The following is a 21,262-nucleotide window of genomic DNA, read 5'->3' as shown; positions in this document are numbered from 1 at the left end:
TTGTTTATTTTTGATTAATAGAAATAAAAAGCCCAACTTCTATCGAAGTATGAACGCAAATTAGCAGATTACTTATGGGCATCTATACATCGAGATTTGCCTGTATCTGTTTCAACTACCGGACAATTTCTGCAAGGCTTAGCTTGCATTAATGTGATACACATAGATTACAAATGTATGGCATTATTGGAAACAGAAAAATTAGTGTCGTAGGCGCATTCTGGCGAATCGACAGACCAAACGCGTAGTTTGTCTTTATACGATGTCAAGTTAGCCAATTCGATGTTTTGGCACAAATAGATTCAATTTATATTCGCCCTTGACCTAATTTCAGGCTGATTAAGGTCTAAGCATCTGAGCTCAAATAGTATATGTATCGGTGTTGTGATAGATCTACCTATGATGATGTATCGGGCCTTGTGAACACCCGGGGCGTGAGCCCCACAAGTGACGGACCGGCCTCGACGTGTAACTCCTTCGGGTCCAACTTCCCACCTACACTCCGCGCTCCTGCCCCAAGGAGAATTTTTGTACAATCTGATCGGGCATAACTTTGCTCTTGTCCTTTATCCGTTGAAATCCGCCCACGGCGACACCGACAAGCACCCTCCTCCTTCCCCTCTCGACATGAACATCATGCGCGCCCAGTGATCAACGGTTTACGGTATGGAGAGAACACGGGTGGCTAAGGTTCGTTCCGCCAGGGAATACTAATAGTATCAACGTGCTAATTATAACTATCGCTGCAGGTTGACAATGTGACCTTGGCTCGCCGTGGTGAGCAGGTCGACGGCACGCTCCACCTCACCCCTCACCACCTGATCTTTTCTCACGTCCCTCTGATCTCCGGCGAGGATCAAGCAAAGGGCGTTACGATAAGACCAAAAGAACTCTGGTTTACCTACCCGATCATCGCCTTTTGTACTCTGCGCCCGGCTCCCGCTGCCTCCCGCCAGCTCTCCTCCATCCGCCTCCGCTGCCGAGACTTTACATTTGTCTGCTTCTATTTTGTCAACGAGCAGAAAGCCCGCGAGGTTTATGATGCTATCAAACAATGGACTTGCAAATCCGGTCGGCTAGATAAGCTGTATGCTTTTGCCTACCAGCCGCCGCCGCCGGAGAAAGAATTAAATGGTTGGAACCTGTATGACCCACGTAAGGAATGGGAGCGCCAGGGCGTACACAAGGAGAACTCAGGGTGGCGCATCTCTGAAATAAATACTGATTATGGAGTGAGTGCCTACGACTGACCTATAGGCCGTCCTAGAAGCGGGGTCGCATGCTGACGACGAGCTACAGTTTTCTCCAACTTACCCTGCACTCATTCCCGTGCCTTCTGCTATCTCTGACAATACAATCAACTATGCGGGGAGATACCGCTCTCGAGCGAGAATTCCAGCTCTCACATACCTGCATCCAGTGAACAATTGCAGCATTACCAGAAGCTCGCAACCGCTGGTCGGAGTGCGCCAGAACCGCAGCATTCAAGATGAGAAGCTGCTGGCTACCATATTCTCTACTTCACGATCCGAACGACCGTTGGCTAGCTTTGCTCAATCTCAATTAGATAGAGAGGCGTCCGACTCAAGCCAATGCTATGAGAGTCCAGAGGCCAGTCAATTTGACCCCAATCTGTCAAATGCAGAAGAGATTGAGGATGACATGATTGCCGCTGCTCGTGGCACCCCTGATGAGCAAAGTGCAATTTATGGTGCTCAGCAGCAGAATCTGATTGTCGATGCCCGGCCTACTGTCAACGCTTTTGCAATGCAAGCCGTTGGACTTGGCTCTGAGAATATGGACAACTATAAGTTTGCAACCAAGGCATATCTCGGCATTGACAATATTCATGTCATGCGTGATTCGTTGAGCAAGGTTATTGACGCTCTAAAAGAGACGGATGTAACTCCACTAGGCCCAAATCGAGACTTGTTGGCACGAAGTGGTTGGCTAAAGCACATTGGTGGAATTCTAGACGGAGCTGGTCTCATTACCCGTCAGGTTGGTCTACAGCACTCTCACGTTTTGATCCACTGCTCCGACGGCTGGGATCGAACGAGTCAGCTTAGTGCTTTGAGTCAACTTTGCCTAGATCCTTACTTCCGAACAGTGGAAGGATTTATGGTCCTCGTGGAGAAGGATTGGCTGTCATTTGGCCATATGTTCCGACATAGATCCGGCCATTTGAACAGTGATAAATGGTTCCAAATTGAGAATGAGCGCATCGGCGGAGAGGCCAACCGTGGCTTTAGTGATGGTGGTGGTGCCGGAAAGGCCATTGAAAATGCGTTCCTGAGTGCTAAAGGTTTCTTTGGTCGTGACAACAATAGCCGTGATTCTTTGCCTGACTCGGAGGGAGAGCTCAAAAACTATGAATCTGACAGCCCGGCCAAGAAAGCCAGCTCCGCCGCCCCTCGTTCGAGTGTCTCCGAGAAAGAGATTACCAAGGTGAAGGAGACAAGCCCCGTTTTCCATCAGTTCCTTGATGCAACCTACCAGCTCCTGTACCAGTACCCGACACGCTTTGAGTTCAACGAGCGCTTCTTGCGACGACTGCTCTATCACCTCTATGCCTGCCAATTTGGAACGTTCCTATTCAACAACGAAAAGGAGCGTGTTGACACAAACGCCCGAGAGCGCACTAGGAGCGTGTGGGATTATTTCCTTGCTCGGCGGGAACAGTTCTCCAACCCGAAATATGATCCTGAAATTGATGATCACCAGCGCGGCAAGGAACGACTGATCTTCCCGCGCGTTAAGGAGACTCGTTGGTGGAACGAAGTTTTTGGGCGTTCAGATGAAGAGATGAATGGACCTGTTCCCGCAGGAGCACCGACAGGTTCCGGAAGCGACAGCCCGGGAGGAAACCGGGAACCTGTTCTGACCGGTGTCGAGACCGCTCATAGTTCTCCTAGCTCTGAGGGCTCTGGGCAGAATATCCAGAGTGTTGCGACTTCCGGAATAGCTACTGTGCAGGCAGGATTTTCCAACCTGTCAGTCATCAAAGGCCAGGAACCCGAAACAAAGGCAGACAAGCCCCAAGAGGTGGAAGTGGAGATGCAGTGAAAGAAAGTGCTCGGAACCACGATTTAATGTATGCTTTGAAGACATCTGCGTTGCATTCTGGGAATGAAGTGTTGTGAAGAGGAGATGGAGACGGAGAGAGAAATTTTGCATGGGCCGTTGGAAATAGTGAGGTCCTTTTTTTCGGTTCACAAGCGAGTTGTTCAACAGAAGAAGTAGTTACTGTCACAACTATAACCATGTCATTCATGCCTGAATACCTGAATGCCTGAGTGCCTTATAGCCTGAGATATGGCGCACTAGACTAAAATAGGATTAGCTCCCGTCGAGTACAAGCGAGGGTTGAGCCCTAGCCAAAACGGGCAAGAGAAGCCCTACGCCCGAAAAATCCCCACTAACCTGTGCACAAGGAACTTCGACCTCGATCCCGCCTCCTCGTCGACAACCCCCAATTCCAACAACCAGGAACGCAAAAATGGCCGCTGTCCAGGGTGCTATCTCCAAGCGCAGAAAGTTCGTCGCTGACGGTGTTTTCTACGCCGAGCTCAACGAGTTCTTCCAGCGCGAGCTTGCTGAGGAGGGCTACTCCGGTGTCGAAGTCCGTGTCACTCCCACCGTCACCGACATCAGTACGTTCGCCCCCGATATCTGAGTTGGACCGTGCCGCAGGAAAAGGAAAGAAATGTTACAGGAGTATGGAGAATTTCTGAATGGCGGCGACGGATTGGACATGCGGAAATAACAGTCGGGATCGTCGATGCTAACGGATGCTTTCTTTCTTTCTAGTCGTCCGTGCCACTCACACCCAGGAGGTTCTTGGCGAGCAGGGCCGCCGCATTCGCGAGCTCACCTCGCTCATCCAGAAGCGCTTCAAGTTCCCCGAGAACTCCGTCTCTCTCTATGCCGCCAAGGTCCAGAACCGCGGTCTCTCCGCTGTCGCTCAGTGCGAGTCCCTCCGCTACAAGCTCCTGAACGGTCTCGCCGTCCGCCGTGCCTGCTACGGTGTTCTCCGTTTCATCATGGAGTCCGGCGCCAAGGGTTGCGAGGTTGTTGTTTCCGGCAAGCTCCGTGCCGCCCGTGCTAAGTCCATGAAGTTCACCGTACGTACATACCGTGGGAGTGGTAGGAGAAAGCGTTGTGATAGTCGGAATCGACTGGGTGGATATCTGATCATCCCTGCGCCAAATCTCAAACCCTCGCCATATAAAAGTCACACAGGAAAACAGCTACTAACAATCATATTAGGACGGCTTCATGATCCACTCCGGTCAGCCCGCCAAGGAGTTCATTGACTCCGCTACCCGCCACGTCCTCCTCCGCCAGGGTGTCCTTGGTATCAAGGTCAAGATCATGCGCGGCTCCGACCCCGAGGGCAAGTCCGGCCCCCAGAAGACTCTCCCCGACTCGGTCACCATCATCGAGCCCAAGGAGGAGCAGCCCGTTCTCCAGCCCATGTCCCAGGATTACGGTGCCAAGGCTATCGCTGCCCAGCAGGCTGCTGAGCAGCAGCGTCTGGCTGAGCAGCAGGCCGCTGAGGCTGAGGGTGCTACCGAGGGTTACACTCAGGAGTAAACTTGTTTTTTCCAAATTAAGCCCTTTTCTCTCTTCCTGTCATAACCTCTTATACTCTCTACCTCACGCAATCAAAATTACATGAAGACTTCAAAAAGTTGACTCAAATGTTCCTACATTCATGACTGATGTCTGTGGCAATAATTTTGCTAGCTTTGTCTTGATTGACGTCTGAATGGGATATGTACTTGATGCTGGCCGACAGCTTGTGATTTAAGGCTCCGACAATGTTCACGTAGCTACTTTTAAGTGAATATAGATCACGAACATGCCCTTAGATTGGACCCATAAGCATCCATACACTACTGCCTGCCGTTTTCACTACCAAAACGTAGAGAATATTGTAATCTTTTTAGATGGTGGTTCAGCTAGACAGGGCGCAGCCCGTCGACGTGTATATTCGACGTCTCTTACCACATGAGTTGTGCTTACCCTTCCTTCAGAAAGACCATATAACTAACACCTACACTTTTGCAACTCTTCCCTCGTATATGAAATTAAGGCATGAATGGGTATTTGTAAATGAGCATTTGTATTTTTATTGCTTTTTTGCATCAGCATAGCTCTATTCGAAATATACTGGCGTATCACAAAAAGAGTTCTCCACGTCATGTCATCATCTATCTGCGTCACAAAGCATAGGCAAATGTACGTGCGTTAGGAACCGTTCACAGGAAAGGCTCGATATTAAGCTCCAGGGTGCTAACGGGGTACTTGAGCTCGTACTTCTCCAGGACCTCAGGATGCAAAGCACCGAAGCTGCCAATGACCTGGTCCTTGCCGCCAATGCGGAGGTGGATGGAGGCGGCGTGGCCGGGGAAGAAGGTGGGGTCTATGAAAAGTATGGTTAGCATTTGAATGGGAACATCAAGGCAATCTCATTCAACATACCATTCAGCTCCTTGATGTAGTACTGCGACTCGCTGGCAGCAGGGTTGGTCAAACCCTCCTCAGAGGTGATGAAAGCGGTCTTCAGCATGGCCATCACGCGGTCCATGAGACCGTGAACGATCTCGAAACCACTGCTCTTGCCGTAATAGGCGGCGGCATAATGACGCTCGTTGCGACTCTTGCGCTCCAGAGACAGGTCCTTGAAGGCGACATCGCTGACCTCGAAGATCTTCATGGGCACACTGTGGGCCTTGTTTTCACGGATAGTCTTCAGCAGACCGGGGAGCAGGCTGGTGCGGACAACCTGGAACTCCTGAGTCTTAGGGTTGGCCAGCTTGACAGCGGTGTTGCCATCATCCTTGCGGTTCAACCAGGCGAAGTTCTCGTCGTGAGAGCACAGGATCAGAGGCAGGACCTCGGACCAACCGGCCATAGCAGTTTCCATACGAATGATGTCAGTTAGCTTGTTGACGGGCAGAGGCTGGGCAATGGTGCCAGACTTGCTGGGGAACGAGCGGGGAAGGTTGTTGAAGCCATAGGCGATGGCAACGTCCTCCATGATATCACACTGGTGCAGAACATCGGCGCGAGTCGGAGGGATCTCGACATCAACGACGTCGCGCTGGGTAGTCGAGGGTTTGGCATGGTAGGCCATCTTCTTCAAATAGTTGCTGATCTCAACGGCAGTGAGGTTCAAGCCACAGCATTGGTTGATGTAGGAAACCTCCGCCTGGGCGACACGGGAAGAAAGGTCGGGGGTGATACGAGTCTCCCCATTGTGCTCTGACACAATCTTGACGGGCTCGATGCTGTAATTGGGTTAGATTGGGGGTCTGTCAATTGTTCGCTAATTACGTACGTGAATGGCTCCGAGGTGTACTGAGAGAACATGGTGACCATCATGCGGTTAACGATCTCGAGTTTCGTCCGGTCGAGAGCAGTGATCTCAATGAAGATATTGGTGGTTTCCATTGTGATCTTCGAGTGGTCGCCGTTAATGATAGGTGGAAGAGAGCAAACAGTTCGGTTCGAGTCGTAGATGACCGGGTAGACTGGGGAGTCACGGATGATGTGCAGGTACTTGCTCAACTGCAGGTGTTTCTGTTAAATGATGTGAGCATATCTATGGTTATAGCTGAGGAGGGTAATTTCGGTGCGCCATACGTCGTAGAAGTTCATCAACTCTTCGCCGTTCATCTCCTGAGTCTGGTTCAAGGGAGTGAACTTGATGTCCTTGGGAGCCTGAGCCTCGTAGGTGAAGGGTCCCTTGACTTTGTCCAAATCGTGGGTACCGATAGAGACCAGAGTGCGTTGGCGCGCCAAGTTCTGGTGCAGCTTATCTTGAAGGGCAATGAAGGACTCATAGCGAGCCTTGTCAAACTTGACACCACGGAGAATGGCGCCGGACACGTAGGGTCGGATCTTGGTGGTCTAGAGCCTCGTTCAGTAAATGAGCCTCGGTATATATACAAAGAAAACCTACGTCTTCCTTGACAATAATCTCTTGGAGTTGAGCGGGCTTGGTCAACTTGTACTCGGGCAGAGGCTTCCGGCCGAGGAAGATGTTGAGCATCAGTGCAATACCCTCGAAGCATAGCAAGTCATATCTGAGATTCGTTTTAGTCCGCGACTCTCCGTATATTCGCATGGTGTTCGGGCATACCGGTTGGCCGGGATCTCAATCTTGAGCTGCGGGGGCTCCTGAACGCCGTCGACAATCGGGCGGGGTTGGTCTGTGGTCTGGAAGTTTTCAGCGGCGAGTCATATATTCCAATAGGGGTTTAAATGGCGTACATCTTCATCGAGCTCAATGCCTGCATAGTTTCAGTTAGCCTATGCCCCGCCAGTGGTCCCAGCAACACAACGCACCAAATTCAAAGCACAACTCATCGAACTCCTCCGTGGTATAGCTATACAGATGCGCAAGACGTAATTAGTGATGCGAAGTGAAGTCAAGATCACAGAAACACATACTCCCGACCCAACTCCTTGAAGAGGGCGGCCTTGTCGACCGAGATAGTGGGCATGGCGGGGGATCACAATGCGAAGCAATTCTGCGAAGACGGAGGGAATATCAGTCAGCTAGGTGAAAATGACAGGGTAACCGTGGCAAGAATATCTCACAAGTCTGAGTTGAGAGGGAACGTACCAAATCCACAGAGAGTGCGACTCGAAAGTACAAGTTATGACTCCAATCTCCGATGGAAATTCTGCCCACAAGCCACCACCGCCACGCTTCTCCCCTCCATTGTGACCGCCGTATCTGTATTGTCACTGTATCTCTGCTGGGGATGGCCCATGCGGGTGTATGGCTGTATGTAACTTACATAACCCGCCAGCTTGTTTGTGAAAGCTCAGAGCCCAAAAGACTTCCCCGTCACTGCCATCGATCCTGTTTCTATTTGTAGCAACCGCTTGATCCCTTTATCTCCCCCATTTGTCTTCCTGCCAACTCGTGGGTTGAGGATCTCCAATTGTCCGAGGTATGCTTTCTCTGCGCTGCTAGCCCTGCGGCCCAAAACCCCACGAAACCTCGATCCTCCCCTTCCCTATTGAACCCCCCTCCGCAGTCGCTAACCTGACCCCCCCCATCAGCTCCGCTAATCGTCCCCGATTCCATGACCGCTCGCATCTCTCTCCAATAATCTTTCTTAACCGGGTGCTATATCTACACCCGTCCTGATATCAACCCTTCCCTCCAGGACTGGGACCTGCCACACCTCACCCTCCCACGCCTCCCTCCGATCTAATACACATACCACATCCAGCGATGGAGGGTCAAAACGAAAACGACGAGCTCTATCCTATCGCCGTGCTCATTGATGAGCTGAAGGTGCGCCGATGCTCCGCCCTCCACCTGTTCCCCCTCCACTGATCCAAGCTCACACGTCAATGACATAGCACGATGATGTTCTCCTCAGACTCAATGCCATTCACCGTCTTTCGACTATCGCACTAGCGTTGGGACCTGAGAGAACCCGAGAGGAGCTTATCCCATTCCTTGATGGTCAGTCCCTACCCCCACCTCCCTGCCGCTTGGACCCAGCTAACATAGACCATTACTAGACTCCGTTGAAGACGAGGATGAGGTCTTAACTGCCCTCAGTGAGGAGCTGGGCAACTTCACAGAGTACGTCGGAGGACCGGAACATGCGCATGTGCTCCTGTCTCCGCTGGAGAATCTGGCGGCAATTGAGGAGCCCTTGGTTCGGGAGAAGGTGGGTTGCATATTCTTCTGTCCACGTAGGAGTCATGCTGATTATGTGAATCCAGGCCGTTGAGTCCCTCAACAAAGTTTGCGAGCAGTTGAACGAGAACCAAGTCGAAGAGCACTTTGTTCCCCTGGTCCTCCACCTCTCCAAAGCCGACTGGTTCACTTCCAAGGTCTCCGCCACGGGCCTCTACTCTACACCATACAAAAAGGCCACGCCGACTATGCAACAGAGCCTCCGTCAGCAGTTCGGAGCTTTGGTACACGATGAAACCCCCATGGTCCGCCGCCAAGCCGCCAACAACCTGGCTAAGTTTGTCAAAGAGATGGATACGCCAGTGATTATTGACGAAATGATACCCCTTTTCCAATACCTCGCAAGCGACGACCAGGACAGTGTGCGCCTGTTGACAGTGGACATTCTTATCTCGATCGCGGAGGAAATTCCCAAGGAGCAGCAACCTAGCCACGGTGTGTTGCTGACATCGCTGCGTGCTCTCTTCGAAGACAAGAGCTGGAGAGTCAGATATATGGTTGCTGATAGATATGAGAAGGTGCGTCGCTTAATCTTGGCCCAACTTTTTGAATCCTGGAGCGTTACTAATATCTGGCACAGATTGCCAAGGCTGTGCACGAGGAAGTGATCACACGCGATATGGTGCCGGCTTTTGTGAAGCTGCTGAAGGATACCGAGGCTGAGGTCCGCACTGCAATTGCTGGCCAGATTCCGGGTATGTTTTGTCCGGCCCATTTCTGTGGGACGTAATCTAATCTCATGGCTAGGCTTCTGCACTTTGATCGATCGCGATACTCTGCTTAATGAGATCATGACTAGCGTGGAGGATCTCGTCTCGGATCAATCCCAGCACGTTCGGGCGGCTCTAGGTACCCAGATTAGTGGTCTGGCACCTATCCTTGGAAAGGAGGAGTAAGTTATCTGTGTCCACGCCCTGGAAGCATCAATCGTTGACAATTTCGCAGGACTATTGCCCATCTCCTTCCTATGTTCCTGCAAATGCTGAAGGATGACTTCCCTGATGTTCGCCTCCACATCATCTCCAAGCTTGAGCAGGTTAACAAAGGTGAGACACTAATTTATATGCGACTATTGACATGGATTCGGCTAACTCATTCTCAGTCATTGGCATCGATCTTCTTTCTCAGTCTCTTCTTCCTGCTATTGTCCAGCTGGCCGAGGACAAGCAGTGGCGTGTGCGCCTTGCTATTATCGAATACATTCCTCTTCTCGCCAGTCAACTGGGTGTTAAGTTCTTTGACGAGCAATTGAGCGACCTTTGCATGGGCTGGCTCGGCGATACTGTCTTCTCGATCCGAGAGGCTGCTACCCAGAACTTGAAGAAGCTTACTGAGGTGTTCGGAGTGGATTGGTCCAAGGAGTCTATTATCCCCAAGGTGATTGCCATGGGACAACATCCCAACTACCTTTACCGTATGACCACATGCTTTGCTGTTTCTGTGAGTTTCCTCATTTTTATTTGCAGTTCGATCCAAGCATTCTAACCATGTCAGACCCTCGCCCCCGTTGTTACTCTCGATATCCTCGAAAGCTCCATTATTCCCATCCTGGATCGCCTTGTGACAGATGAAATCCCCAACATCCGCTTCAACGTCGCCAAGTCCTATGCCGTCTTGATTGACACCCTGCGCCGCTTGCCAGAGGATAAGACTCTGGTTGAGGTTGAGAAGTCCGGAGAGACCGGCACTCCCTCTCCCAAGAGCCAGGAATTGATCCAGCAAAAGATTCTTCCGATGTTGGAGAAGCTGCAGGAGGATGACGATGTCGATGTCCGCTACTTCGCTACGACTGCGGGTGGCAACCAGGACGAGGTCATGCAGACCTCTCCGTGAATAAGATAACCCAGGATCTCACGAAATACTCTTCGGAAGGTCTCACTCACGGAGAGTATTGACGACAGAAACACCCCATATTACGCACTGGTCTTGGGCATCCTGTCACTTTTAGAAGAATAAGGTAGCCCGCTTCGGGATGATGTCTTGATGGCGTTTTTTAATGTAGAGGATTTTTGTTCCATGCATAACCCGTCTATCCAGAAAGGTAGTCATAAAAGCAATCACGCCATGAATATTTCCGAGAACTGTAGAACGCTCGTCAAGTCAACATTTGAACGCAATGTGAAGGTCAAGCATAGGGTTCCGGCTGGGCGAGTCAAGTCGCATCATTTGTCAGCGGGCCAGAGACGACTAGTCCCACGCGTCAGCGACACCTTGCAACTCTTCTTGCAAAGCCGGATGTTTAGGATCCCGTCTAAAGACTCTTGAAGGCCAAATAATCTATCTGATATCGGAGGTTTTACGTCTGCCATGGCTGCTGCCAACTAGATTCCTTCCATTCCGACATTACCGTACACCGTCTATACACAACATCTTTGGCTATCTCTTGCCCTGCACTGTGCGCAAACTAAAACCTCAATTCAAACTTTTCAAAAATTGACAAATTGAAACTGTGAGCACTATGTCATCCACTTGGCCTTGGCACTTCATCACTGTCTCTGAAGAGGAGAAATCTCAGCGCAGGGATTTACTTGACTTGCGCGGTGTCATCGCGCAGGGTTCAATCCTTGTGGTGATCATCGTACTTCGAGTTTACCAAGCCTGGGCCACAGCCCAGATACCTGGCGATGCTCCAAAACCGCGGCGTGGCCTAACCTCGTGGTGGGATCGTCCGTTGGTCACTGGATGGCTTGAAACCCGGAGACAGTATCTTGTCTGCGGCGTGTGGTTATCTTGGCTAGTGGGCCTTGCTGTATGGAAGAGTGGAGATGGTACGTCCCATACCTCTCTGTGTATAGTCACAGAACCCCAATTGTCAACTCGAGCATACCATACTCACACTTCGCAGACTATCTCCATCTAACCAAAGCCCTGGGCCACATCGGCCTGTCCCAAGTACCTCTCCAAGTCCTGATGTCCCCGGCAGCATACATCTCAACCACCAAACCATCCGCAGGATCAATCTTCTCCTTCATCACATCAATCTCACAGGCAACCATAACACCATACCACCGTCTTTTTGGTCGCGTGGTCATCTCGCCTCTCCTATTCGGACACGCTTCTCTTTACCTGCTATTCTTCGTGCAATCAAGCCACCCAGAGTTTGGCTCCCTTCTCAGCAAGCGAGTCCGTGATTTTGACGTACAATGCGGTCTCCTTGCGTTGTCTACGGCGGTATCGCTTCTTTTTTTCGTCCGGCCCCGTGGTGTTGCGCGGAAGAGCGGCACTCAGCCGGCTACGTCTATGCAGGAGCGGAGACGGTCGTTTTATATCGGTCATGTTTTATTGGTGACTATTTTGTGTGCTGCTGTTTATTGCCATGTTACGCAAGCGCAAAGGTATATGCTCCAGGCGCTGGGGGCTTCGGTGATTAATGGGGTTTGTTCTTTGGTTTTGGTTCGATGGGGGGGATAGAGTATAGAGAGTCATCGTGTTTGGAGGTAAATAGTCCGATTAAGAGTACTTGAATGTTTTCGATGCTCAATGTTTGGAAGTTATACATTCCTGGTGGCATTTGGCTTTCAGGGTTGTTGGTTCGCCACATGTGTAAATAGCTAAACACCGGTGTAACTATGTAGATGCAGACTGCATCCCATTTAGGCACTCTTGGCTCATATTGGCGAATTGGAACAGGAACAATGCAATTGTTTAGATTCGTGTTCCCCGGATTTTAGAGTGGTGTAATTTCAGTCCCGATTGACAGGCGGTTCACATGGAATGGAATTCCAGAGGATTGCCAACGTGGCCCTTGGGGAACACAGATTTTAGGAATAACAAACCTGACGTAAAGCGAACAGATAAAAACAGGAAATTAGACCGCGTTAGCCGTACGTGGACGATACATTAGTCGGGAGTCGAGGCTTGGCGGTCCCATAAGAATAGGGCCTGGAGTCTTTGCACTTTACCGGATGGAGCATCCTCCCTAGGACCCTTTTTCGCCTCGTGCTGAACGCTTCCCCCCCTCTACATGTCTACACCAAATGGCAGGATGAGGAATCAACGACTGACCGTCCTGATCGCCGTGGTCCTAATCGCCTGTTTCTCCATCGTCTACCTCCGTCCCTCGAATCCCCCGGCTCGACCTGTTGAGATCCCCCTCCCGAACCGATCAGACATCCTCAACTCCATGCGGGCCAGGGCTCCTATCCTCCTGAGAAGGTCCATCCCATCTCCAATTTGATCCACAATGCACAACAGCGGTTTGATCATGTGCGGACGCGCCAGTCAAAGACCCTTGGCGACGCCGTGCAGGAGTACAAGCGTCGCTACAAGATGCACCCGCCGCCGCATTTCGACAAGTGGTTTTACTTCGCCCAGTCCAAGGGTGTCGAGCTGGTAGATGAGTTTGATTCTATCTACCACTCGCTGCTACCCTTCTGGGCGCTGGAGCCGGCGGTCATCCGCTCGCGTGCTCGAGAGACACTGGGATTCGACAACGCGGTGATCGGACTTCTGATTCGCGATGGCAAGGTGACTCTCACCGAGGGTGGCGGTGATGGCCGCAAGTGGCAGCGTGAAGCCACGGTCGGCATGATGAAGGACTTTGTCCAGTACCTGCCGGACATGGACTTGGTGTTCAACACTCACGATGAGCCCCGCGTGGTCATTCCTGGCGACGACCTCCAGCGATTGGTACAGATAGCGACAGACAAAGTCATCCCGGCCGCTTTCAACAGACAGACACCGACGAACGTTTGGTCGCCTCGCGCTCCTGATCTGAACAAGGGTGATCGCATCGATGAGGTGCGCACGACTCGCTTCAATCGTTTCGCGCACCAGCCTACCTGGACTAATTCCCGCCAATCCTGCCCTGTCGATACCCCTGCACGATCCATGTCGGATGATCCCCCGGATGATGTCGACCCCTACGCGTACGGCGAGTTGGGCTTCATCTACAATGCCACTGCCTTCTCGGATATCTGCCATACTCCCTCCCTCCGCTACACCTATGGATTCTTTGACCGACCGAACGCCTTCGATGTCGTTCATGACCTGTTCCCCATTTTTTCGCAGAGCAAGGTCTCTAGTTTCCAGGACATTCTCTACCCTAGCCCGTGGTACTGGGTCGACAAGGTGCCGTACGACCACCGCAAGGATTATACTTGGGAGGCCAAGTCTGACCATATGTACTGGCGTGGGTCTACAACTGGTGGTTTCTCGCGTGCGGGCGGCTGGCGCCGACAACACCGACAGCAGTTTGTCGACAACGTGAACTCTCTGGGTCAGACCAAAATCCTCGTGAGACAGCCAGACAACTCGTGGGCCTCGCAAGAAGTCAGACAGGAGGACTATCGCCAGAACTTCGATGTCAAGTTCACCTTCATTGGGCAATGTGATCCCGATGACTGCCACGCGCAGGAAGAGTACTTCGAAGTTGTCAAGCCTGCTGGACAGCAAGATGCCTGGGCTCATAAGTACCTGGTTGACATTGATGGCAATGCCTTCAGTGGGCGATTCTATGCGTTCCTGCTGAGCAACAGCTTCGTCTATAAGATGGCCCTCTTCCGCGAATGGCATGACGAGTGGCTCAAGCCTTGGGTGCATTACGTGCCGCTCAGCCTGAAAGGCAACGAGTATACCGAGAGCATGCGGTACTTCGTGTCTGAGGAAGAGGGCAGGAAGGCGGCCCCTCAGATTGCTGCCCAGGGACAGGACTGGGCACAGAGGGTGTTGCGCAATGGTGACATGGAGGTCTGGTTCTTCCGTTTACTCTTGGAGTGAGTTTTAACCCATCATCTTTCTTTGCTCTTTGCTAACCGTCATATCCAGGTACGGACGTCTTGTTGACGACAACCGAGACCAACTCGGCTTCCTTGTCTGATCGACCTTTTCTTCTTCTTCTTCTTCTTCTCCTCCTTCTTCTATTCCTAGCTGTCGCCTTTGTATATATACCCTAGTTTCCTACTGTTCTACTTGCTGAATGCGACTCAGCCTCGTGTGGAAAATCGACGAGTTCACGGCCATTTCCTTGCTTGGTATTTCTCTTTTACATTACCGCTGCATTCCCCCCACCATCATGTCTTAATACCCATATTCAAATGTTCCTTTACGATCCTGCAGGGCTTCTTTCTGGCGTGATACATTGATCTAAACTGCATGTGAAGATGGAACTTGGCGTTCTCGGGATTGAAGCCATTAGGGCTGAGCATCGCTGTTCATTACTATCAAAAGTAATCTTATGCCACCATAACATTCCACACACAGCCTTGAAAATAACCAGGAGAGGTACGTAGGTACATAGTTCCATAGTTCCAGAATGAACCAAGGAAACTTTTGGTTAAACCTCCGGTGGCGATGACTAAGAATCCCTGAAGGTGACGCGACATTGGCGCGACATTGGATCAGCTCCGAGGTTCTCCGCCACAGAGCTCTGGTAAGGTGCACAACGCTCCTTGTACATGTCTCTCCCCTCACTTCCGGTCTAGTTCTCCTTCGTATGATTGAGAGTGACTTTCAACATGGGCCTCATTAAGCATACCGTCCTGTTGACGCTCGCCTTTGTCTATGGCGTCTTCACAATAATCATTTACGCCTGTATTTCCATCAAAAACGGGACTTTCTTCACTAGCAGGACTGAAAAGGAGAACCTCGAGCTCCAAATTGGTAAGTTTCTACCATAATGCTCACCAAACCCCTCAACCCCCTCGAAATCTTCAATGCCATTGAGAATGCTTTACATGCAAGAATATTGTCATTAATCGTGCATAATAGCTCGCGATCGCCTGTGGGACCTCTCAAAGGATTTCGCCGGTCTCTCCCACCACATCATTACTCTGGCTAGTGGTTTCAAATTCCACTTCCTCAGCAATGAAGCACCTGGCTCACCCGCTGCCCTGAAATCCGACAAGCCGCTAGTTATCTTCGTTCATGGATTCCCTGACAGCTGGGCCATCTGGCGCCACATTGTCAGCTCGCCTTCTCTCCAAGAATCCGCGAACTTGGTCGCGATTGACCTGCCTGGTTACGGAGGTAGCGAGGGGTTAGAAAAATACTCCGCTACCAGAGTGCTGGAGAAGATGACAGAGCTTATTGTTACCCTGCGACTCCAATACGGCGTGGACGATGAATCCACGATAAGAAAGAAGAAGACCATTATCGTTGCCCATGATTGGGGCTGCGTCATCTCTATGCGCCTTGCGGCCGAAGCTCCATCGCTTGCGGATCGGTTCATTTTGTCCAACGGGCCATTGGTAAGAGACTCGAGCCTACGTTCATCAAGACAGAAGCTTAATTTTCACAGGCCGACCTGGTCAAGTCTAACGTTATGCGCACCATCGACTCGGCGCGCAAGATTCACAAAGATGCACGCAATGCTCCGAGCTCATCACGTCCACCGCTGCTCCAGGCTGTGCGAACTCTGAAGCCTCTGTTCCGCCAACTCGCACGTTCAGGCTACATCTTCGCGATGCAGTTGCCGGTTCCTCTGGTTGAATTCTTCCTAATCGGGGGTAATCAATCACTCATGAGAGCCGTTCATAAGGGTTCTCACGGAAAGGCCGAATTCACTCCCCGCGACGCGGCCGAGTCCATGGCCAGCAGTATGGGTCCTTCTCTACCCGAGTCGAAGACGCAGACTTCCAACGGAGAATCATATCCGAGCACAGTCAAGTACTCACGCGAGTTCGCAAACGTGATGAATATGGCCGGCTATTATCGCGATGGCGCGGCGCTTTCCCGCTGGCACAAGTCCCTCGAGACTGTCGCTGCGCTCCACCACCTCGCAGGGGGTAACGATGTCCAACGGACTAGTAGCGGCGCAGGCCTGTTCGACGAAGGAGCTCCGGGTGTGCTGAAAGCAAGCTCAACCGTATTCTGGGGCAAGCTGGACATTGCGCTGGACCCGACGATCTGTCTAGATGGCATGGCCGACTACCTCGTCGGCGACAGTCAGATCGTGATGCTCCCACGATCGGGCCATTTCACTCCAATCGAGGTGGAGAGCCGCGCGGCGTTGGAGACAGCCGTGCAGTGGGCCGTGCAGGGTGAGAAGGAGGATATTGGCGTTGCTGTGCAGCGCACGTATGAAGATGCAAAGGTTATTGCACGTAGATGAGGGAGCTAGCGGATGCATTGTTATGGACTCGTACCGCCTTATCTACTTTCCACGGAGCTATTCTTGCTCTTGTATCACTATAGCGCCATAGCGCCACAGCTAACGCTTCGGCCCCTCAGGGGCGATAAATGAAATTCTTTCTAGTTTCAGAGAGATTGAGGAATGCATTTAGTATGATGAGCTGCGGAATAATATCCCTGAGCTGTTGATGATAAGCTAGAAAGAAGAACAACATAGCCGGGTTAGTTATCAGCTAGTAAAGAAGCTCGGGTACCGCGGAGACCATTGTTTCGGTCGGTGAGGGGAAAATATGGGAGCAGCCGCCTCCACTTTCCCCTCGAGATCTTCATCCGGGGACAGCTCCTGTTTGGCCTAACTTGAACTTGAACTTGAACTTGCTTTCGATTTCCCGCCACTTCCAAGCTCCCCTCTTTTTATCTTTTCATCTTTTCATCTCTCGTATGCTCATTCTCCTTTCAACGCCCCCTGATTGCTACATCGACTGAGATTCATCTCGCACGACGCGATGCACCAGTGAGCTGCTTTTCCGTCCGCTTGAATCTGCGTCCGGTTCCGGTATCACAGTCCGCTGTGTCCCCGCTGCTCCGTACCTGACGTCTACCGGGCCAGTCCGAACTGCGAATTTTCAACAACGGATCGATTCAAGGGTTAATTATAGCCCCGAGCCCAGCTGACGTCTTTTGACTCTGTTTATTCTTCTTTTTTTTTTGCCTGCGCTGCTTTACTCCGGTGATTCCTTGTTATTGTTTTGCTTCGCGGAGCGTTGAGAAATTCGACGCGCGATGGAGTCCGAGCGGAAGGCAGTCTACTGCACGGTGCGTTTGCGGCCCCCTTTTTTCCTATTCCGGGGTGTGGAGGATTCTGATGAGATTGACAGCTGTTGCTGAGTGACAACTACTTGCCGGGTAAGCAATTGGTTCATTGAATTTGTGTTTGGCTACTCTGACTCGAGGTTTTCCAGGGGCTATGATCCTGGCGCATTCCTTGCGCGACAATGGCACGAATGCAAAATTGGTCGTCCTCTACACGCCAGACACATTACGGTCCGCCACGGTCATCGAACTACAGGTATGCTTATTCTCGCTGCCAGGGAATGGCCTCATCACTGTCCATACTAATTTGAATCTCCAAGACTGTCTATGATGAGCTGATCCCAGTGCACAAACTTGTAAACGGCACTCCTGCAAATCTATGGCTCATGGATCGACCCGACCTAATTGCCACATTCACCAAGATCGAGCTCTGGCGTCAGACCCAATTCGACCAAGTTGTCTACATCGATTGCGACATCTTGGCCGTGAGAGCTCCGGACGAGCTGTTATCCCTGGATGTAGACTTTGCGGCCGCGCCAGACGTGGGCTGGCCGGATATCTTCAACAGTGGACTCATGGTTCTCCGACCTAATATGCAAGACTACTATGCATTGAAGGCGCTTGCTGAGCGAGGCATCAGCTTTGATGGAGCTGATCAGGGCCTGCTGAATATGCATTTCCGTGACTGGCATAGGCTAAGCTTTACGTACAATTGCACACCCAGCGCCAACTATCAGTATATCCCCGCGTACAAGCATTTCCAGAGTACTATCAGCTTGATCCATTTCATTGGGTCGCAGAAGCCCTGGAACTTGCCAAGGCAGGTGGTGCCGCAGGAGTCGCCTTACAATCAGCTGCTTGGGAAATGGTGGGCTGTGTACGATCAACATTACCGTCCGCCTTTTGTGAGTACTTTCGTCCCCCATGAGGATTTGATCTAATCATTAGCAGGTATCAATCCCCCATCCCCCATCACAGCACAAACAAACAACGTATCATGCGGAAGCTCCGACTCACGAGCAATGGCCAGAGCCTTATCACATTCACCATGCCGAAGAGCATGCACCTGTAAGCTTCCACTACGAAGAAGACCACCGGGATGAAGGTGTACCACCGTTGGTATCGGTAGTGCACGAACAGCCTCAGGCTTGGCAGCCATCTCATGATCCGGAGCAGGCCCCAGCTACCGCAGTGGCGGTGCCGATCCTGAGTGCAGTTCCGCAATATGTGCGTGGAGAAGAGCATGTCTCGACCTATATTCCTCCCTTGCCCCATATGCCTGCCTCTGTCTTCGCCCCCCAGCAGAGACATGAAGAACAGCCTCAAGCTCCACAGGAGCAGCACCAGCAGGAACATCATCATCAGGAACACCAGCAGGAACATCAACAATCCGATGATGCGGGTCATCTCTACCAACCGCAGCCTATCGCGCCCACGCCGCCGCTCACCCAGCTGGAACAGCCGCTTCGTTCTTCATCTCCGGAGCCCGCGACCTTCGAGGCACCAAAGGCAGAATGGGATGCTTCACGGTGCGTCATCCTTCCAAGACCGGATCACTTGAATGAGCTGCTAATGTTACCCAGAGGGCCACCCCCCTTGAATTCAAGACCCGAGGGAATCAGTTTACAAGAGAAGACATACTCTATGTCCGAAGATACGAATCTGTTCCAACCCCCCCGTCCTACCCTGAAGCCCCAAAGAACATGTACTACCAGGTTCCCGCGAAGAAGCCGGAGCCGCAGAAGCTCACCAAGCTATTCCCCTGGGAGAGCCACGCTCCGGCACCTACTCGTGTCTTTGCACAGGAGCAGTTCGTCCCCACCGTCTTACCCGAAGAGCAACCAACCCCAACCCAGGTCAAGGAATCCAGCCCATCCCCACAAACGCCCACGCAACGAGCCATGTACGAGCCCTCCGCCGAGTCCTGGGACTCCTACACACGCTCGAATGCCTGGGACGAAGACCCGCATATCCAAAAATACATGGAATCAATGCAAAGTGTCCGTCAAGGACGCACCCAAGTAATCTCCGGCTCCAGCCAGTCCAGCACGACGCAGGACTCTCCACCCAGCAGCCTTAGTGAGCACAGACCCAGCATCAAGCTAACCGACTTCCCCACGGAGATTGAGCGGCCCAGCCTTCCCGTAACGCCTGCGCCGATCCAGCGGGGGGCCAACGGAGACGAAGCCTCGTCCGAGACCACCCTGCCAACCGCCGAGGGTGTACCGGACCAGGAGGAATGGGTGGGTGTCACGGTTGATGCGTTTTCACTTATCCTCGGAGCAACGTACTTATTCTGGCAATCTACAGAATCCCCTGGCTCGACTGGAAGAGCTGCGCCGACGACAGTCCGCTGTTTTGGAGAATCCAGAGCATTTGCTGAGTCGACTTTCTCAGGATCCAGCCTCTTCCGGGCGTGAAGGTGCGCCCGGTGACACAGGTAATAGATCCAGGTAGCGTCAAGGGTTTGGCTTGGGTGATTAGGCACATGATCGAACATGATCGGTACTTGCTTTGATGATCTAGCGAACAGAATCTGTTTCTTTGAATGCGTTTTTCATGTGTTCTGCTTGGCGACCGAGTCTTCAGTCGCGCTTTGTATATTGCATTTGCATTGGGTCGAAAATTGAGCTGCCTTCTTTGAGTCCGCTTGTACACTTATAATACTGTGGCAATTTTGAAGCCTATTCAGACAACAGAGTGCATCACAGATCTACGGATATTACGGCCGAATTGCCGGTAGTAAGCTGTTGAAGTTCACCGATCGCTGGGGTCAACCTTCGGCGACAGTCTCCACTACGGACCTGGGTTTGCCCCATCCCACACTCGGCTGAATATGCCAAATGGTCACGGCCCAAAATTCCAATAACTGGATCATCTTTTGTCATCACGGCTCGATCTACACTGGGTGAAACCGCTGACACACCGGATCTGGCCCGGGCATCTCTGGCCGAGAATCAAGCGCAAAAATTGTGAGTGGGGCCGTGCACCGTTCAGCGTCCCCAAAATACGTAGCTCGAATAGGTAATGCCCACAGATAACAGACGAGAAAAGCCATGTATCAGCCGGAGCTTACCTCGACTCTTACCCCTGCCGATCTCCGAACACGCGCTGACGAGGCTGGGGACAACCGGGGAAGTAGCTGCAGGGCCATATATACCTGCCCGTTAGGGTAAACCTAACCTGAGGTAGGCGGCGATGAAAGCCAATAGAAGCGCTGGGAATGGTGTTTAAGGTAATACTGATTTTCATCCTAGAGCGAAGCTAAAATCGGGGCCGAACCGGTGACCAAAATGGTCGGCTCCCGGTGATTCCGGCCCACGCGAGATCGAGCGGTTCCAAATTCCAGCGGGGTCTTGGGCAACAGTCAGAGTGGCAATCTTGGATGGGGAATGCTACGGAGGGGTGTACAGTATACAGTATACAGTATTCAGTCGGGCCGATTTCTGCTGGGGGCGATGTTTGGGGTAAAAGCGACAACACGGACGAGAAAGTCAAAAAATAAAGGGCCAAAAGTCAAAGTGAGAAGTTAAAACGTAAAAGCCTCAAATCGGCTCGCCTCAGGATGTACGCGTCTACCGGACGACCATCACTTGATAGGGGAGAAGTCGGCGCACACCAGCCTTGAATCATTCTTTTGGTTGA

General features: G+C 51.8%; 8 protein-coding genes across 8 annotated transcripts; 7 read left to right on the top strand and 1 right to left on the bottom strand.

The window, feature by feature from the left end:
• Positions 1-666: 666 nt before the first annotated feature.
• On the top strand, positions 667-3,066 carry N7443_002191 (phosphatidylinositol-3-phosphatase YMR1; the record flags this gene model as incomplete). Its single annotated transcript, XM_056882247.1, has 3 exons — positions 667-690; positions 750-1,232; positions 1,300-3,066. The coding sequence occupies 3 exons, from the start codon at positions 667-669 to the stop codon at positions 3,064-3,066; spliced, it is 2,274 nt and encodes a 757-aa protein (XP_056744088.1).
• Positions 3,067-3,499: 433 nt separating this feature from the next.
• N7443_002190 (40S ribosomal protein uS3) lies at positions 3,500-4,596 on the top strand (the record flags this gene model as incomplete). The annotated part of the gene is made up of 3 exons (XM_056882246.1): positions 3,500-3,653; positions 3,811-4,124; positions 4,270-4,596. The coding sequence occupies 3 exons, from the start codon at positions 3,500-3,502 to the stop codon at positions 4,594-4,596; spliced, it is 795 nt and encodes a 264-aa protein (XP_056744087.1).
• A 668-nt stretch (positions 4,597-5,264) lies between these two features.
• On the bottom strand, positions 5,265-7,514 carry N7443_002189 (phenylalanine--tRNA ligase subunit beta; the record flags this gene model as incomplete). The annotated part of the gene is made up of 9 exons (XM_056882245.1): positions 5,265-5,428; positions 5,488-6,296; positions 6,347-6,588; positions 6,652-6,918; positions 6,971-7,094; positions 7,151-7,227; positions 7,282-7,301; positions 7,357-7,397; positions 7,462-7,514. The coding sequence occupies 9 exons, from the start codon at positions 7,512-7,514 to the stop codon at positions 5,265-5,267; spliced, it is 1,797 nt and encodes a 598-aa protein (XP_056744086.1).
• Positions 7,515-8,257: 743 nt separating this feature from the next.
• N7443_002188 (protein phosphatase 2A structural subunit TPD3) lies at positions 8,258-10,567 on the top strand (the record flags this gene model as incomplete). Its single annotated transcript, XM_056882244.1, has 9 exons — positions 8,258-8,320; positions 8,389-8,494; positions 8,554-8,705; positions 8,761-9,252; positions 9,315-9,429; positions 9,482-9,626; positions 9,680-9,780; positions 9,837-10,174; positions 10,229-10,567. 9 exons carry the CDS (start codon positions 8,258-8,260, stop codon positions 10,565-10,567), a joined length of 1,851 nt encoding a protein of 616 aa, XP_056744085.1.
• A 625-nt stretch (positions 10,568-11,192) lies between these two features.
• On the top strand, positions 11,193-12,145 carry N7443_002187 (ferric reductase-like transmembrane domain-containing protein; the record flags this gene model as incomplete). Its single annotated transcript, XM_056882243.1, has 2 exons — positions 11,193-11,502; positions 11,580-12,145. The coding sequence occupies 2 exons, from the start codon at positions 11,193-11,195 to the stop codon at positions 12,143-12,145; spliced, it is 876 nt and encodes a 291-aa protein (XP_056744084.1).
• A 553-nt stretch (positions 12,146-12,698) lies between these two features.
• On the top strand, positions 12,699-14,552 carry N7443_002186 (putative capsule-associated protein CAP1; the record flags this gene model as incomplete). Its single annotated transcript, XM_056882242.1, has 3 exons — positions 12,699-12,789; positions 12,822-14,448; positions 14,501-14,552. The coding sequence occupies 3 exons, from the start codon at positions 12,699-12,701 to the stop codon at positions 14,550-14,552; spliced, it is 1,770 nt and encodes a 589-aa protein (XP_056744083.1).
• Positions 14,553-15,189: 637 nt separating this feature from the next.
• Positions 15,190-16,784, top strand: N7443_002185 (alpha/beta fold hydrolase; the record flags this gene model as incomplete). The annotated part of the gene is made up of 3 exons (XM_056882241.1): positions 15,190-15,334; positions 15,443-15,921; positions 15,972-16,784. The coding sequence occupies 3 exons, from the start codon at positions 15,190-15,192 to the stop codon at positions 16,782-16,784; spliced, it is 1,437 nt and encodes a 478-aa protein (XP_056744082.1).
• Positions 16,785-17,587: 803 nt separating this feature from the next.
• N7443_002184 (uncharacterized protein) lies at positions 17,588-20,037 on the top strand (the record flags this gene model as incomplete). Its single annotated transcript, XM_056882240.1, has 6 exons — positions 17,588-17,620; positions 17,683-17,710; positions 17,767-17,873; positions 17,938-18,522; positions 18,569-19,146; positions 19,203-20,037. 6 exons carry the CDS (start codon positions 17,588-17,590, stop codon positions 20,035-20,037), a joined length of 2,166 nt encoding a protein of 721 aa, XP_056744081.1.
• Between the last annotated feature and the right edge of the window lie 1,225 nt (positions 20,038-21,262).

Source organism: Penicillium atrosanguineum (genome assembly GCF_028827265.1).
Source record: "Penicillium atrosanguineum strain IBT 20685 chromosome Unknown utg000002l_segment0_segment0, whole genome shotgun sequence".
NCBI lineage: Eukaryota > Fungi > Ascomycota > Eurotiomycetes > Eurotiales > Aspergillaceae > Penicillium > Penicillium atrosanguineum.
Note: the sequence above shows the minus strand (reverse complement) of the source record. Positions and strands in the feature narration are given on the sequence as shown.